Source organism: Molossus molossus, unplaced genomic scaffold (assembly GCF_014108415.1).
Source record: "Molossus molossus isolate mMolMol1 unplaced genomic scaffold, mMolMol1.p scaffold_m16_p_16, whole genome shotgun sequence".
Lineage (NCBI taxonomy): Eukaryota > Metazoa > Chordata > Mammalia > Chiroptera > Molossidae > Molossus > Molossus molossus.
The window spans coordinates 3,416,230-3,434,827 of NW_023425351.1; the positions used below are offsets into that span (position 1 = coordinate 3,416,230).

The window sequence follows — 18,598 nt, forward strand, 5'->3', positions numbered from 1 at the left end:
CCTATGACAGACCAGAAATGCCCGCTTCTCCACACACAGCTGAACTGCTCTCCCCAGAGAGCGCACTGACCTGTTTCCCTTGAAGAAATAGGTTTTCCCTACGTCCTCCCACCAAATGGCTGAATCGATGCCGTGAGGGGGGATTCCGCTTCCCAGAGTGACCAGGTCATGAGGGTAGCCCGGCTGCAGCGTCGTGTCCTTGAACACCCAGTATTTGTTACCTGTGTGAAGAGGTGCAAAGGCAGAACACACCGGTTCAGTGTCAGAGCTCAGACCCCATCGGGCCGCAATGCACTCAGAATGATTGTCCAGGAGACCCACGTGATCGCTTCGTGGCTGCCACATCTGGAGCCTGGACGTTAGTGTTTAAACACCTGTTACTTTTGAAAATGGCTATAATGAATAACTATTTAAGAACCAATCAGAATAGTGGATTAAGTTCAGGAATAAAGGTCTACAACTTTCACAATGAAATCATTCTGAGTCAGGGATCAAGTTGGCCTGGGGACCGGAGGCCCTGCGTGGTCCCAGGCTGGACGGGCCCAGTGTTTTCTGCACCCTGCTGCCCTGGAAGGCTGTGCCGATCATGACCTCTTCTCTGAGAAAATGCTCCCTCCAGGCCAACCCTTTCCTTTTGTCGGTAACACCCACAAGTCCTGCCCATCTTACAGCGGCCTGCTTTAACGGGGCACGGGTCTAGCTGTTACCAGCCTCTGTTCAAGGGCGGTCATTGAGGGGAGAAGAACTGTAACTCTACCTTTGTTTAAAGTTGTGGAGCATGGAAAATACTAGAAAGAAGGCAAATGATAGTTTGTTCTATTGCTGTTTTGGAGTCACCTGCAGACACCAGTCTGCATGCCCTGCCTTGGGCACCCTTGGGGCTGGCCCCCTATTGTCCCACAGGCGCCCTCCCGGCTGAACATCCGTTTGACACCCACTGTCCTGACTCAACGCTGCCTTCCAACGAGACAAGTCTCCGCCCTCGCGCACTTCTGTGGAGGTCTGATCGACACAGAACCGCATGTTAGTTTCAGGTGTGCCATGTGATAACTCCATATTTGTGTATACCAAGAAGCGACCACCACAATACCTCTAGCTACCACCTGTCACATTACTACTTTTTTTCTTGTGATAAAAACTTTTAAGATCTGCTGTCTTAGCACCTTCCAAACAGAGAGCACAGTGTCGGTGACCAGACACCATCTGCTCACCGCACCCCAGGATTTACTTGTTTGTAACTGGAAGTTTGTACCCCTTAACCATCTTCACCCATTTGCCAACCCCCCAACCCCCTCCACACCGGCAACCACCCACCTGTCCTTTGTATCTATTACTTTTGTGTGTTAGATTGCAAACATGCTTGGAATAATACAATATTTGTTTTTCTCTGACTTATTTAACTTACATAATACCCTCTAGATCCATCAGTGTTGCCACAAATGACAAGATTTTATTCTTTTTTATAGTTGAGTTATATTTTGTATCCATTTACCTACTGATGTACACCCAGTTGCTTCTGTATCTTGGCTATGGGACACACTGCTACAGTGAACATGGGGGTGCATATGTCTCTTCGAATCAGTGTTTTTATAATCTTCAGATAAATAACCCAAAGTGTAATCGCTAGGTTACCAGGCAGTTCCATTTTTAATTTTCTGAGAACCCCACGCTGATTTCCGTCGCGGCCGCACTGGTCTGCGCCCCCACTGGTCTGCGCCCCCACCGCGTGCCGAGGGCTCCCTGAGCCCTTCGCTGAGAAGTGCTTCCAGGAGCTCCGCCCACCTGCTGGGCAGGTGCCTCAGGACAGGACAGTATGTGGGGAAAGACAAGGTGACAGTTCTTCCAGGAAATTCTTGTCACTGTAAGAAAACTATTTTTTTTTTATTGTGTTCTTGAAATACACCTTTGTACTGTGAGTGTTTCCTGTCAGCACAGGAAGAAATAATTAAACTTTCACCATAGAAGATCTCAATTTGCTTTTTTGTCTGTTAGGAGCAAACTTCAGGGGATTTTTTTTTAAAGCACTGATATTCTCTTTAAAAACCAAAGCACAACAGAAACTCAGCAGCAATCACTTGCTGCCAGGTCGCAGGACGAGACCCCAGCAGGACACGGGTCAGAGCTGAGACAATGCACACTCGAGGCGCACTGTGGCCCAGAGCTCAGGAATACAAGCCGCGGCCCCCGAGCCACGCACGCACATCCCAGCCTTACTGAGGAAACAGCACACAGCGCCCTCTGTGTCCTGATGAGGGGTGATGTTCACACGGCAGAGATGAAAGAGCTTCCTTCCTATTTCTTAGATTTTGTGTATATAAGATTCATATTCAACTATTTTCTTTCCTTCCTTCTTTCTTTTTTTTTTCCTTTAACATAGGAGAGATGGACTTTTACAGACCTGACCTTCAAACAGTCTTGTTCTCAAGGAAAAGTCTGCCTCTTTGGCAGAAGGAAGCATTCACTGGGTTTCACAGGAGGCCGACATAGTGAGGAGCAGGTGGAACAAGCTGGTCCTACTGAAACTGTACTTGGCAGAAGGTAGAGGAAAATGCCAACAAGTCTGATTAAAGACAGAGAAGCTTTATAAATATATATATATTTATATATATATAAACATTGCCTATTATTTGTGGCTGCAGAGGATATTACAGATCATGTACTCCAGTAACTCTCCTGTGAGATGCATCTTCCTGGGCATCCATTCATGCATGCATCCACCTATCCATGTATCCACCCACCCATCCACACATCCATCCATCCATCCACCCATCCATCCACATATCCATCCATCATCCATCCATCCATCCATCCATCCATCCATCCATCCATCCATCCATCCTTCCATTCCATCCATCCACATATCCATCCATCCATCCATCCATCCACCCACTCATCCATCCATCCATCCATCCATCCATCCATCCATCCATCCATCTATCCATCCATTCCATCCATCCACATATCCATCCATCCATCTACTCATGCATCCATCCATCCATCCATCCATCCATCCATCCATCCATCTACATATCCATCCATCCATCCATCTACATATCCATCCATCTATCCATCCATCCATCCATCCATCCATCCATCCATCCATCCATCCATCTACATATCCATCCATCCATCCATCTACATATCCATCCATCCATCCATCCATTCCATCCATCCATCCATCCACCTACACATCCATCCACCCACCCATCCACACATCCATCCATCCATCTATCCATCCATCCATCCATCCATCCATCCATCCATCCACACATCCATCCATCATCCATCCATCCATCCATCCATCCATCCATCCACATATCCATCCATCCATCCATCCATCCATCCATCCATCCATCCATCCACATATCCATCCATCCATCCATCCATCCATCCATCCACATATCCATCCATCCATCATCCATCCATCCATCCATCCATCCATCCTTCCTTCCATTCCATCCATCCACATATCCATCCATCGATCCATCGATCCATCCATCCATCCATCCATCCATCCTTCCTTCCATTCCATCCACCTACACATCCATCCACCCATCCATCCATCCATCCATCCATCCATCCATCCATCCACATATCCATCCATCCATCCATCCATCCATTCCATCCATCCATCCATCCACCTACACATCCATCCACCCACCCATCCACACATCCATCCATCCATCTATCCATCCATCCATCCATCCATCCATCCACATATCCATCCATCCATCCATCCATCCATCCACATATCCATCCATCCATCCATCCATCCATCCATCCATCCATCCATCCATCCTTCCATTCCATCCATCCACATATCCATCCATCGATCCACCCATCCATCCATCCATCCATCCATCCATCCATCCATCCATCCACATATCCATCCATCCATCCATCCATCCATTCCATCCATCCATCCATCCACCTACACATCCATCCACCCACCCATCCACACATCCATCCATCCATCCATCCATCCATCCATCCATCCACATATCCATCCATCCATCCATCCATCCATCCATCCATCCATCCATCCACATATCCATCCATCCATCCATCCATCCATCCATCCATCCATCCATCCACATATCCATCCATCCATCCATCCATCCTTCCATTCCATCCATCCACATATCCATCCATCGATCCACCCATCCATCCATCCATCCATCCATCCATCCATCCATCCATCCTTCCTTCCATTCCATCCACCTACACATCCATCCACACATCCATCCATCCATCCATCCATCCATCCATCCACATATCCATCCATCCATCCATCCATCCATCCATCCATCCATCCATCCATCCATCCATCCATCCATCCATCCATCCATCCATCCTTCCATTCCATCCATCCACATATCCATCCATCCATCCATCCACTCACTCATCCATCCACCCATCCATCCATCCATCCATCCACCCACCCATACATCCATCCATCCATCTATCCATCCATCCATCCATCCATCTCATATTTATTCACTGAGAGACTATTACAGCCAGTCATTGAGGAAGCTATGGACACCATGACAGAAATACTCAAGGTCCTCACTCTAATGCAGCTGAAGGACCAGCAGAGGGGCCAGACACTAAGCCAAGAATCCCATGAAGAAATTTTAAATCACACAACTATTTCTACAAGGAAAGGGGTCTAATAAACTTTTAAAAATGTTCATCAAGAGGACCAGGCCTCATCTGGAGGCAGATTCGTACCTGTTTTCCCAACCCCGTGAACTGAGCCACTGTCATGGATGGAATGCGTTCCGTTGCTCAGAGGGTCTAGATTAGAACAACGGCTAGGAGTCCAGCGCAAGGTAGTTACTCCACAGATCAAAGAAGAGACATGCTTAAGACCACACAACAGTTGCTAACAGATCTGTACCCCAGTCCAGGTGTTCTGAGTCAGCCCTCAACTGCCTATTCCAAACTGACTCACAACGCGGACACGTTTGTCCGCACTCCTCTGCCTTCAGAATTGCTGACGATGCCCTGCTCCTTCCCCTCTGTCCAGGAGTTACTGCACATTCACTACTGCAAGTGTGTATCAGCTCATCCGCTGTAACCAGCTCATGCCTTGTTCCCTGCAACCTCGGTCATCAGATACCATTGGTAACTTATTAACTTAAAAGTAAGTACATTATCAAGGGAGATTTTAAAATACTAAATGTTTGGCCTTGGTTTTGATGATCACTTCATGTTGATATACAATGTAAACATTAATACATCCCAGGACCTAGCACAGTTCTCATGTTGCAAACTGACCTTCATGTGTTGCAAGGCCCCGGGTAGCAATTCCTTCATCTAGCGAAACTCTTGGGGTGTTCGTGCTCCGCCGCCTCTGGCCGGGGCAGCGCTCGTGGCCTCCCTCCCTCACGGCGGGGGTCCCTCGAAGGCTACCCACTGTGCGTGGGAGGAAACAACGGGCCCTGCCTCACGTGCGCCTCATGAGCACCCCTGCACCTTCCAGACGGCGCCCGTGAGCCGCTGCACAAAACCGCTGCTTTCGGAGCCTTTGCCGCAAGCAGTGCTTTTCTTGGCCCCCTTCCAGGGCCACCTGTCTCAGACGGCTCCTCCTTTGGGACACACGTCTTTGGTGTGCCTTTCTTATTCACAACCCGGTCACCCTCCCTGTCATGGCTCAGATATCTTCATTCCCATTCTATAAGGGGTTTGTGCCTCTTGAGATGGAACTATCAGCCAGGATGATACGTCCTACCTGATGTTATGAAGTGACAGCAACAATATGAATTTTGAGACAGCTTTTCAACAACTTGATGTTGACTGCTGCTGACTTTGACAGTCCCGGGAGCTTCGTTTTTAAATTTATTTTCAGGTCTCGAAGGACATTGAAAGAGTTCAGTTTTCCACGAAGATGTTGATATTATCATCTCACAGCCGTTCACCTGAACGTGACTAGTGACAGGGACTCTGAGCACCTGGCCTGTTGTGCTCACAGACGTCACTGCTTCTGGCCGGATCAGCCGAGGGACGCCGAGGGGCACCGGCATGGACCACACGCTCGATTCTGGAGAAAAGCGTGTTATTTCCCCAACTGGATCTATTTTCTGTTTCTGGAGCTCTCTAAGAAAAGAAACCAACTTTTGAACATAAGTAGAGGAGACTGACCATGTTAGCTCCCAAACGTCAAGAAGAGAGATGGTAGGGGGTCTAAACGATGCCAGGTACCAGGTAACAGTCACATGTACCAAACCAAGGGGCCAGTTGGCACCGGGCACCTGGCATCGCACCTGGACACAAGCAGAGACCCTCTAGGCCAGTGACGGGAGACAATTTGAACTGACTTCTTACAAAAAAAAAAAAACACACACATATTTACATATGTGAGGTTGAGGGGAAAAAAACTTAATACGTATCTACTTATACTTTGCTTCATTACAAAAAATGCGAGTGTTCTTATATGAAACAGATGTAAAAAGGGTTAAAACATGAATGGAAAATAAGAAAAATAAAGCTGGGGACTTAGACCAGAGAGCAGAGAGCACATGGTCCTGTCCACCACGCACCTTCCCCGGGCGCCGCCACCCTCTCCACACGCCCTTGGAGCCCGGGCTCGGGCCACGCCCGTGAAGAACCTGCTCTGTCTCTGCCTCCAGTCTTGTGCCCTCTGCCAACATCCTGAAAGTGAGGTCAGCTAACCTGTTAGCTTAAAAACAGGGTGAACCCTCAGGCCCTTCAGAGGATGCAGACACACAGAGAGACAATGAACTCTGTGTGGCGGTTTGTACCCTGCAGGTCTGCAGAGTTCCTTTTCGCGCACAGGTAACTGGTTGAGTGGACCACGTCTTCCACACAGATAATCGTGTTGTCTGGGAGTAGTTTTATTGTATATCGCTTTCCTCATTACACTAGATACACCCCTTGGGAAAACAGCGAATAGAACTGTTAAGCTGAGATACTTTGTCTTGTTCCTAGTCTCATGCGGACGTCAGATATTGTGTATGTTACCTCACTGGGTGAATATTTTTGTGTCCCCACAAATATTCTGGAGCTTTGTTCCAGGACTTGCTGGGAAACAATTTGCTTCCGCTGTTTTAAGCTTTGTTAGGTAGGACTGACCAGTGCCCATTCTGGAGACATTCGTCCTCACTATTGGGTAAGACCCTGGCCGATGCCCGTGGACAGGTGGCCTGGGAACAGGTGTGTGTGTCGGCACTGTGCCTTTAGCCCTTTAGCCCTTTAGTCCGCTGATGGCTCGCTGCCCGGACATCCGCAGGACTCTCTCCCCCACTCTCGGGTCCCTTTGCCATTCTGGGTCCTCGTTCCGTGCGGATCTCTCCTGGGCACCGCTCCATCTGGGTGCCTTCTCCCCTGATGCTCGGCTCTCCGTCCAGCTGACCGTGTCCTGAGCTCCCCTGGGTTCTCCCCTCCGCCTCAGCCGGACTGGCCGAGACGGGAGCCTGCGGCCAGGTCCCCGGGCACCTGCCTCGCTTCCTGACTCCCAGGCGGCACTGACCTTCCTTTCTGGACGTCTGGTGTCACAGAAATCACCATTTCACACACGCTGCCCACATGTGGGCTGTTCCAGGTGGGCTGAACCCGACCCCATCACTCTATCTTGGCTGGAAGCGAAGGGCACCCTCAATTTGTTAATTATATTTTAACGTTCCCCAAAGAACTGAGATGCTAAGAATGCCACACTGATCGCATCTCCACAGGATGATGCTCATGTTTCCATGTTTCACTAATCTACGTGACAAAATGCACTCCTATAATTTTGCCCAAAGTTCAAAAAATTCTACAAATGATGCCAAAATAAGAAGTTTTCATTGTATCTAAAAACTTCCCACTCTTCTTAAGATATGTATAAAAGTTCACTGGAATATAACATGTGTTTATTTTTATATAACTAAGACAATACTTATACTTTATGACTAAACCTTCATTTATACTTGTATGTGAACCCACACCGTTGAATTCTTATGCAAGACCGTGGCCAGGCGGGTCCTGAGCGCTCCGCGGAGTCTCTGGCTCGATGAGTGACGTGCCGACAGTGGGAGCAGAAGGCAGAGCGGGTGAAGCACATGCAGAGAGTAGAAGAAGGAAAGACAGGGCGGTCCGTGTAAAGAGAAGGGAAGAAAGACACGGAGAGAGGAGCCAAGGCCACAGGAGCGAGCCCTGGAGGACGAGCTCGGTCCGAGCAGCAGGGCCTCGTGGGCAGGACAGGCCGCGGCTGGCGCACGCAGGGCACTTGAACTTCACTGTTTTCTCGTTCCACGAATCTGTGTCAGTGTCCACTAGACTATAGGGGTCATTAAAACAGAGACCAGCGAACGGACTCATGGCCCGTTTTTGAACAGCACATGAGGTGAGAAGTTTTCACTTTTTTAAAGCTAAAAGGAACGAAGACAGAAGGATGTGAAGGAGGCAGGGGCTGCCAAGGCGACGACACTGGCCGCTGGTCGTCCCGCGGGTCCGCCAGCCCCGGGGTAAGATGGGGGGACGTGCTGGCATAAAGCTAAGGAAGGAGGCAAATGTCCAGCAGGACTGGACTCCTGTTCCAGCAGGAAGGACGCAGATGAGCAATAGAAAGAGGACGCAGAGTTCCAGATGGCGAGGAGGCATCCCGCGGAGGAGGACCTGGGTGGCCTCTCGTCCAGACAGCAGAGGGGCAGACGCTGGGATGAGGAGTGCGGGGGCCCCCGGGCTCCCGACGTGAGAAGGGCGGTGGGGAGACGGGGCAGCGGAGACGGCATGGCTGCGATGTGCCCAGGTCTGGCCTCCTCTGTCCTGCAGCGCAGAGCTGGAGAGCAGGGAGGGACCCGGGACCCGCCCCGCCCTTCCCCGACGGAGGTTCGGGTCGAGCTCTGTGCGCTCGCAGCTGGGGTGGGACAGGTGTGCCCCGGGGCAGCGCAGATTCGAACTGGAGGAAGGAAGCCCCCACAGGGTCCTGACTAAGGACGTTGACCCCAGACCCCTCAAGACCGCAGCAGACTGGAGGGGGCCACTCGCAGGCCCCTTGCTGTGCACGATGGATAAAATGACACCAGAGCCGAAGCTGTGCTGCTGTCAGCGCGGGTCGAGGGGCGCCACGTCGAGCCCAACCGTGTTCCCACCGTGACGAGGATGGGGCAAATGGACAGCAGTGAGGCCCGGGGCCGTGACGACTGGTCCAGGGACAGGCCCCTGGGACAGCCCCCAGCCCGGGGTCACCGCAGGCCAACGTCTTCCTCCTGTTCTTGCTGCTCAAGGACCAAAGCAGCGACGGGGAGGGTTCTTGCCCTACAAATGGCAGCCGTTCCAGTGTGGCCGTCCCGAGTTCCCAGTCCTTGTCCACGCCACGTCCACGCTCATTCAGGGCACCGGAGGGCAGAGCTGCCCAGGCCACACGCGGTCCTCAGACTCATCCCAGGGCGTCACGCCAGCCCCTGGTCCAGATAGGGACCCAGGCAAAGTGAGCTGAGGCCCTCGCCCCGTTCACAGCCAGTCAGCTGGCGAAACCGTGTCCGACCACAGACCCTGTGTGTCCTCACAGCCAAAGCCAGACCCCGAGCATCCTCACGGCCACGGTCAGACCCTGAGCATCCTCGCGGCCAAGGTCAGACCCCGAGCATCCTCGTGGCCAAGGTCAGACCCCGAGCATCCTCGCGGCCACGGTCAGACCCCAAGTGTCCTAACAGCCAAGGTCAGACCCCGAGCATCCTCACGTCCACGGTCAGACCCCGAGCATCCTCGTGGCCAAAGTCAGACCCCGAGCATCCTCGTGGCCAAAGTCAGACCCCGAGCATCCTCGTGGCCAAAGTCAGACCCCGAGCATCCTCGTGGCCACAGTCAGACCCCGAGCATCCTCACGGCCACGGTCAGACCCCGAGCGTCCTCACGGCCATGGTCAGACCCCAAGTGTCCTAACAGCCAAGGTCAGACCCCGAGCATCCTCACAGCCAAGTTCAGACCCCGAGCATCCTCACAGCCAAGTATCCTCATAGCCAAGATCAGATCCTGATCATCCTCACAGCCAAGGTCAGACCCGAGAATCCTAACAGCTAAGTATCCTCACAGCCAAGGTCAGACCCCGAGCATCCTCACAGCCAAGGTCAGACCCCACATGTCCTCACAGACAGGGCACTAACCCTCTCCCTAGGGAGCAGCCTGTGAAGACAAATTCTAAGGATACACTAGGCTCAAACGGGCGTGTGGACCTCACTTGAAATATGACAAGTGCTCCCCAAATGCCGTGTCCTCATTGTCCTCACCCTCTCTACAAAGTCTTCTAGGTTTGATGCTGAGAATGATTGCTTCTTTTTGTCACGACCTCCATTTTTTCCCTGTTTAAGCTCATTTTACGTCCTTTGCTCCTGAGCGACAGCCTGGCCGTCCTGAGCAGCTCGGCCCTCGGCTCGCATCCCTGCCCTCCCGGCCGAGTGTGAGCTGCGCTGACTTGGTGCTGGCCAGTGTTGGAGACGGAGAGCCAGCAGCCGGAGCTCAGTTCTGCGGGCCAGTCGGCCAAGGCGAGCGGCGAACACACGTCGCTCGATACCCAGCAGGGGGAAATGCCACCCAGTGAAGTGCACGGAGAGAACTGTTTCTCCCCATACGCTCCCTTTGCCTCTCCGAGCCCTTCCGGTTTGTTGTAAACTAGTTAATATAAACTGACTGAATCAAAGAATGTTTGAGAAATGAAAGGGACTTCATTGCACAAAACAGCAAGCAACTCCAAATACTATTTAAAAAAAAAAAACAAACCTTTAGTTCATGGAAAAATGGCTTTTCAATCATTCCTTCATTCATCCATCTTACAATTTTGGGTGCTTTTAAGCAAAATGTCAACATCCTACAAGACCCCAGGGCCTCCTGGATCTGACCTGTACGAGAGACGCCGCCGGGGAAACAGGACTGAGGGAACTGAGAAGCACCTCTGCTTTGACGTCCCCGACGTCCCCGGCAGTGCAGCGGCTCCTCCGGGGAAGGAGCGCGCAGCGGCCACGCTCAGCGGGCCGCCCAGGTCACCTCTCCAGGGCGATGGTGCCGGGTGCTCACAGGGGCCCAGGCACGGGAGCAGACAAGGACAGGCCTTACCTTTGAAGAAGACGAAGTTCCCGTCGTTGTTCTCGTACACGGCGTCGATCCCGGGGGGCAGGCCGCGCCAGAAGTAGGCGATCTGCAGCGGGTACCCGTCCATGACCCGGTTGTTCCTCACCCTCCAGAACCACTGGCCCTGCAAGCCAAGCACAGGCGGCTCAGGGGTGCGCCGGGGCCGCAGCGTCCTCCGCAACAGGCAAGAGACAGCCGAACCTTGGCCACGCCGGCCAGCGCTCTGCCCAGCAAACCTCTCCGTCGCTGACCCGTGCGGGATGGTTAACGAGAGCGTGGCAGGCGCTCGATCTGGGCCCGGACACTGCACCCAGGGCTGCCCTCGGGGAAGAGAAGGAGCAGACAGGCCCTGCCTGCCTGGACGAGTCAGTTTCCAGGGCGTGAAGGCCGCTCCAGGCAGGTGAGCCCCCGTGTCTGTGGACACAGCAAACGCTCCACCTACAAGGCCGGGTGCCTCCTGGTGCCTCCACCTCACACTCCCTAGACTTACGACGGAGGCCTCTGCACGACTCGTGTCCTCCTGGGGACAATGCACCATGCGGTCACTGAAAATGAGCACAGTGATCGTGAAAAACATCGTCAGAGCGGATTCCAGTCTGGCCAGCGGCCGTCTGTGCCCCCAGAGGCCCGGTGGCCTGTGCCGGTGGCTTCCCGTGGGCAGACACCTCCTCGTGTGCTGGAGGCCCCTCGGTTCCCGTGTCCCCTCGCCCGAGGAGACAGATCAGAAAAGTACTGGTGTGAGTAACGTCCGAGATTTTACTGCCTGTGCTTTCTTCTAGAAGTTTTATGGTTTTGACTCTAACGTTCTAGTGTTTAATCAACAATGACCAACAGAACGGAAACACACTCACAGACAGAGACTGACAGCTGTCAGAGGGAGGGGTGGGGGGAAAGGTGAAAAGATTAATTAAGCAAAACAAACAAAAACTCACAGACAGACAGCAGTGTGGGGATACCCAGGGAAGGGGTGGGGAGGGAGAAGAGGGTAAAGGGGATCAGTGTGTGAACACACAACACAATATATAGATGATGTATTACAGAACTGTACCCCTGAAACCTATATAATCTTATTAACCAATGACACCTCAATACATTCAATAAAAAAAGAAAAAAAATTATGTGACTATGTATGTTAATGACGTTAAAAAAAATAATAAAGTGGGGCCCTGGCCGGTTTGGCTCAGCGTAGACCATCGGCCCGCAGACCAATGAGTCACGGGTTCAATTCCAGCCAAGGGCATGTACCTCAGTTGCGATTCGTCCCTGGCCCTGGTTGGGGTCGTGCAAGAGGCAGCCACTCGATGTATCTCTTTCTCATCAATTGTTCTCTCTGTCTCCCTCTCTCCCTCCCACTCTATCTGAACAGAAAGATGGAGAAATGTCCTCGAGTGAGGACAAAAAAAAGTAAATAAGCGGGGCAGCCGTTCAGTGACTACAATAAGCGGACACAGCAGTGTCCTTCACTCGCCTGTCAATACTCACGGCCCATTATCTTTACCCGAAGGGAAATGTGTCGTTTACAATCGAAACTCCGTCCCTGCCGGATAACGTGTAGGGCTCCTTTGACTTGAGGTACATAAGGCAATGTATCCAACTTAACTTTGTAATCATCGAATCCAAAGTGGTCTTCTCGATCATTTTCTATAAACTCATGTTTTATTTTCTTCACAACACCTGTTGTTCTCTGAACATCTCACTTGCCTACCCCCTGCCCCCACAGAGCATGCACCCCATGGCCCCGGGCACCCTCAGCCCCGGCCCTGGCCCCGTCCAGCACCAAGATGGAGAGATCACCAGCCGCCGAGGACAGGGGCGAGCAGGGCTGTCCCCTGGCCTGGACACGGGGCCGGCGGTCAGTATGGCCTGCATGTCCCCACAGGAGGCCTTCCTGGGCCCCGCCCTGAGCACCCGCGTGGCGCCTGCCCTCAGTCGCTGGCCCTGCGGCCGCTGTCTCCTCGGGAAGCACAGCATCCTTTCTTTCCACACGTGTTCACACTCTGCACCGGTTTCCCACCCCAGGGGCGTTTGTGAGAAGCTGAGGCTCCGTTTCCTAGGGACGCTCGGCCCTCTGGGTGACCCTCTGTGTGTCCGCACGGTGTCCTGCGCCCAGGTGCTGCGACGCGGTCGTGCTGTGGCGGCGGCACAGACAGGTCTCCGGTGAGGCCGGGCGGACTCGGACGGGTGCACGGACCGCGGAAGCTTCCTCCCAGCTTCCTGTGTGGTCACCGTGTTCTCCCGGACCTCGCCGCAGGCGGACCCCAGGGCGGAAGGCCGTGGACACGAGAGAGCGAGCGGGGCAGACACAGCTCTCCGAGAAGCAGCGCCGTGGGAGGCAGGAGGCTGGGCCAGAGGGACGGGGCACGGGCACGGAGAGCTTGCCGACCGACTAGGCGTGAGAGGCCTGTGCGAGTCAGGGGTTTGCTCCTGAGAGAAGGGCGGTGGGCGGAGAATTCCCCAGAAAGTACCAAGCAAGACCTGGAGGCTCCCCGAGTGAGGTGCTTCAGGTTCAGGAGCGGCTGTTGCCACAGCAGGGCTGGTGGATCCTCACCACCAGGGACTCACTGCTTCAGGCTAATGTGCTCTGGGAGTCCTCTCTGTGGCCACCCCTGAGCTGGGGTTCGCTGACCTCCACAGGGAGTTCAGCAGGTAACTGCCCTTCATGAAGCTCCGAGAAAGTCCCAACAAACAACTTCATGTACACGAGATGGTAACAGTCCCAAACAGGGTGTGTGCGTGTGTGTCTGTGGGCATGTATGTGTGCGTGCAAGTGGGGGGTGTTTGTGTGTGCGTGCATGTGTGTGTATGTGTGTGCATGCATGTGTGTGGGGTGTGGTTGTGTGTATATGTGTGTGCATGTTTGTGTGTGTGCATGTGTGTGTGCATGTGAGTGTGTGTATGTGTGTGCGTGCATGTGCGGTGTGTGTATGTATATGTGTGCGTGTGCGTGTGTGTGTGTGTGTGCTGGAACGTCAGATATCACAGCCAACTGCAACTGGACAGCACTGTGTTCTGCTTCATTTCCATCCAGGGACACTAGTGTTCCCCGTTGAAAGAAAAGAAGGAGAAACTTCTCCAAAATAAATATAAGCAAATATATTTTCTAATCATTCAGCCACATAATAGAGCCCTGAACAGCTACTGATGGGGTCAGATACGTTTTGGACATTATTCTGAGCAACAAGAAGTCTCATGACAGGGTTACTAAGGCGGATGCAGAGACGGGATGCTTGGTCAGAGTTGAGAAGCTGGACAGCGGCGCGGTTCCGTGAGAGACAGCAGGTCTCCCGGTTGTCTGGAAGACTGGGAGTAGGGGAGTCTCAGAACCATCTGTGAGGAAGGATGGTGTGGGCCTGGCTTCTGCAGGAAACGTCGGGGGTGTCAGACAGGAAGTCACACCACATCCCAGCAAGGGACAGACCTCCTATTGCTTTCCAAAAGTGTTTTGAGATCATTCATTCTAATTAAATGATTTCTCTCTCTCTTTTATTTTATTTTTTGGATACAACACCATTAATACCTACATCTCCCCCTAGAGTTTTTCTTCCTCAATCAGATTCTGCCTCTGCAATTTCCTACTAGTCACACATAGTGGAAATCACTTCCGTGAACACAAATGCATCAAGGGAAGAGAGACGGGTGCACTTGGAATCAATCCCCTTTGGCTGCTGTTCTGGCTGAGGCCTCCCGGCGCAGCGCCTGTGCCCTAACTCCACGGCTGGGCTGCCGAGGGAGGAGACCGCGTCCCCGACTGTGTCGAAGGAAAGCGGACGAGAAGGGCTGTGCCCACAGCACCGCTACTTCATTGTAAACACGCTGCCCTTAAGATATCCTTTCCCCAGGGCACTGCACGTTCAGGTATGAAAATTCCATTTTCACCTCTTATTAATACTGCAAAGGTGTGGTTTCAGAATTTTAAGGTGTGGTGTAAGACACTGATAAATTATTCACAATGAATTTTCTAGGTCTGCTCGGTCAATATGGTAGCCAGTGGCCACAGGTGGCTACTCCATCTAAATTACTTAACCGTAATTTAAACAGGCAGTGTCTCAGCTCCACTGGCCACATTTCAAGAGCTCAGCAGCCATGTGTACCTGCTCAGCGTCTCCATCGACCGGTCTGCGTTGGTCCTTGATGGACTTCGCAGCATCTTTTAAGGCTCCCGCAGTGCTGACGAAATCATTCCTGAAGGCAGTCATGGTCCAGGACCGCGGGAGAATGTTGGTCGAGACCATCGCAAGGCCTTCTTGTGCCAATCGTTAGCAGAAACGTGATAACTATTTAAAATTTTTTTAAAATTTTCAATTACAGTTGACATTCAACATTGTATGAGTTTGAGGTGTACAACACAGTGGCTAGACATGTATATACCTTACAAATGCTCCCCCTGTAGTCCAAGACACAGTTGTTACAATATCATATCACTGTATACCATCAATCCACAATATGTTGACTACTCCCTACCCTGTTCTTTAGATCCTTGTGGCTATTTTGTAACAACTAATTTGTACTTTTTAATCTTTTATCCCTTTGACCCAGCCCCCCATAACTACTGACCAGGGACTTGGGATGTTCTCAGCACCTATGGCCGCGGTCAGCAGGTGCTCGTGGTGTCATAGGGAGGAGTCATGACCTCCACCGTCAGAAGCAAAAACTTCATGTCATTAGTTGTGGGTCTAACTGGAATGTTCTCCCTTGTGTCTTTGTGTTGCTGGCTCCTGCTGTTTAACCCTCAGTGAACACATCCCCTTCGGAAGCAAGCTCCTTGGCCATTCAGACTAGAGCAGCCCTCCGCCTGTCCCGGTGCCTGACTTGGACTGTGTGGCCGTGTCATCCCACCGGGCACTTCTCGATCACTTCGGACATACGTCTAGGTATTTGATTTCTGACTGCCCCTCCTCCACTCCAGTACAGCCCACCACGGGAGAAGGTTCGACAGTGTGTGCTGCAATATCCCAGATCCCAGCAGTCTACCTAGCAAAGGCAGGCACCTTGTAAACATTTATCGCATGAATAAATCAATCAGTGTGCCGGGCAAGAAACGGAGATCAAAGTTATTCGTGGTGGAAATAAGCTCTTGTGAAATAGAAGGGCACTTTTCAAATAAAAAATGCGCTGACTTTTCTCTCTCAGTTTGGTCTTTGTCATTTACAGTCTCCAAACTTGATATCTGACATGTAGTTACTTCAAAGTTATAGAACGTACACTTAATTCACCTTTATGAAAGTTAACCAAGACTTCGACTACACGCGATGAGGCTGGACCCCCTCACGAGATGGCGTGTCTCTTAGGGGTGAATGGAAATCTGCTGGAGAATGGCAATCCCATGTAAGTGTCAGGTCCTAAATACTCTAAAGAAATCCTGTGTAAGAGAAAGTTTTGAAAATGGGCAATTCTGACCGTACATTGTCTAGCAAAGGGGGTAAAAACAGGCAGATTTTCATCGGGGCATTTCGGCACCATGCAGAGGGCTGGAGGTCCTGGGATCGTATCGCGCGACCATGCGTAATGTCAACCGAGCATCGAGCTATCAAAGCACCGAGGCTCCAGGGAGCCATTAGGACTGTCCAGCTGCTTCAGAAGAAGCCTTCGATTATCGTACGGCTTGTAATGGAAGAGTATCCTGGGCATCAATAATTCATATTTTCTTTCTGAAAATTATAGTTGTCAGAGTAAACTGACAAGCTGTCATCAGCTCACACACCAGCCAGTCTTTTGTGACTAGTTTGTTAACGGAGCCCTTTTGAGCCTGGAGACTGAGGAGCCGGCCCCAGAAACCCAGGACGGGACCCCGAAGCTCGGTGACCTTCTCTTGGACCACAGCTGGCCCGTCCTGCCGCTGCCAGCATCTCAAAGCACAGAGCGACCTGACGTGCAAGACTTTCACTTTCTCGGATAGCCACGTGTGTGCTAGTCTCTGCATTATTGTAAGAAGAAATTTAGCATGGAAGTCAATGCAGTTAAAAAAGTAACACAAAGAATTGTTATTTCACAATAACCCCCAAAGAGCGTTTTTCAGCAGGAGAGACATCTGGACGGGCAGGTTCGGACGCCGCAGGTTCCTACCCTGCCCCGGGCTGTCTTTCCTGTGCGTTCACGGGTGCCCGGCAGTCTCGGGGGGGGGGGGGGTACGTGCCCTGCTGCAAGGCAGCTAACGGCCGGGGGAAACCACCGCTAAGCCTGTGCCAGAGGCGGCCCCGCCACCCTGGATCTCACTCAGTACGGGGGACGGTGACCTTTATTCCGCACAAGGCAGGTCTGTCTGGGCCTCCGTCGAGGTGGGTGTGTTACTGGAAATAACAGAAAGCTCTTTATTTCATGTATAACATAAGCACATATTGTGGGTTCTCGGGCAGCATGAGAGTATATATTTAATGTAGGATAATTATATTCATTTCTTTTCCCCAAACATGCTTTAGTCTAAAATAACTGTGGTTTCCTGTTGGTAACCTACCAGAATCCTTGCAAATAGCACATAGACGTACATAACTACAGATTCTATTGACAAATATTATTACTACCCAAATCATTTAAGATTATTATTGTGTTATCAATGTGTGGATTAATGAAAGAAATTAATTCCAATTATCTGAAATTATTGAGAGTTATCAGAAGAGTGAAAAAACAGTATTGACTAATAATATTGTTCACCGATTTTTTAAGTTATCATTATTTTTAATGCCAGGTATGATAGGTGACTGCACTATTTTCAAAGTTGTTTATTGAAAAAATTGTAAAACATGAGGTAACCAGAAGAACTAGCATGTTCTGACTGTTCTTAGTTCTCGTAGCAGAGAGCCAAGGTTTAAAAGGTCTCTATTTTTATAATTTACAATGTGCCTTACAAAATATAAGTGGCATTGCAATTCACAGCCTCAAGGCAACAAAACAGGCAGGTCGTGACCAGCAACACGGCCCAGAAGTGCTGACTCCGTTTTCCGGATCCCACCTGGTCCTTCCCGGTGCCATGAGCGTGGTGGCCCCGCAGGCCCCGCAGGCCCAGGTGCGGTGCCCAGGCGCCCAGGTGCCCAGGCGAGCTGCTCAAGCCTCCCTGTGCACCAGCATGAGCTGGAAGGGTCTTCAGGAGTGTCGGCCACTCCAGACGCTGCCTGTCCTCAGGGTCTCGGTTTTCCTTCCTGGGTCTTCTTACCCACCTTCAAAGGCTCCTTTGTTCCTGGTACTTTCCACATTACCATTATCATTATTATTTTTAATTTATATTTATTTTTGAGAGTATTAGTGTCCCCCGATTTCCTCCCCCTCCTGCCCCTCCACCGGCCCCCCCATCACTGGCCTTCACGCACTGTTGCCTGTGCCCACGGGCTACGGAAATGCGCATCTACGTCTCTGGTTCCTTCCCTTTACTCAATCAAGCACAGAGCCGCCTGCGAGCCAGGGCGGCCACGGGACTTCTGACCAGGTAGAGAAATAGAGGGCAGAGCTGCAGGGACCTAAGGGCGGAGCATTAAGTTTACTCCTGGCGGCTCCGAGCCCTGTGCAAGTCAGCAGTTTGCTGCAAGGTATTAGGACAAAC

At 51.6% G+C, this 18,598-nt stretch overlaps 1 protein-coding gene across 1 annotated transcript in view; it reads right to left on the reverse strand.

The window, feature by feature from the left end:
• Positions 1–18,598, reverse strand: part of MMP16 (matrix metallopeptidase 16) — a 154,641-nt gene that overhangs the window by 12,924 nt on the left and 123,119 nt on the right. The window contains exons 7-8 of the mRNA XM_036264150.1: positions 11,053–11,191; positions 71–221 (exon numbers count right to left, since the gene is read on the reverse strand). Of these exons, the coding sequence (XP_036120043.1) occupies positions 71–221; positions 11,053–11,191 (290 nt within the window). The remainder of the gene's footprint in view (positions 1–70; positions 222–11,052; positions 11,192–18,598) is intronic.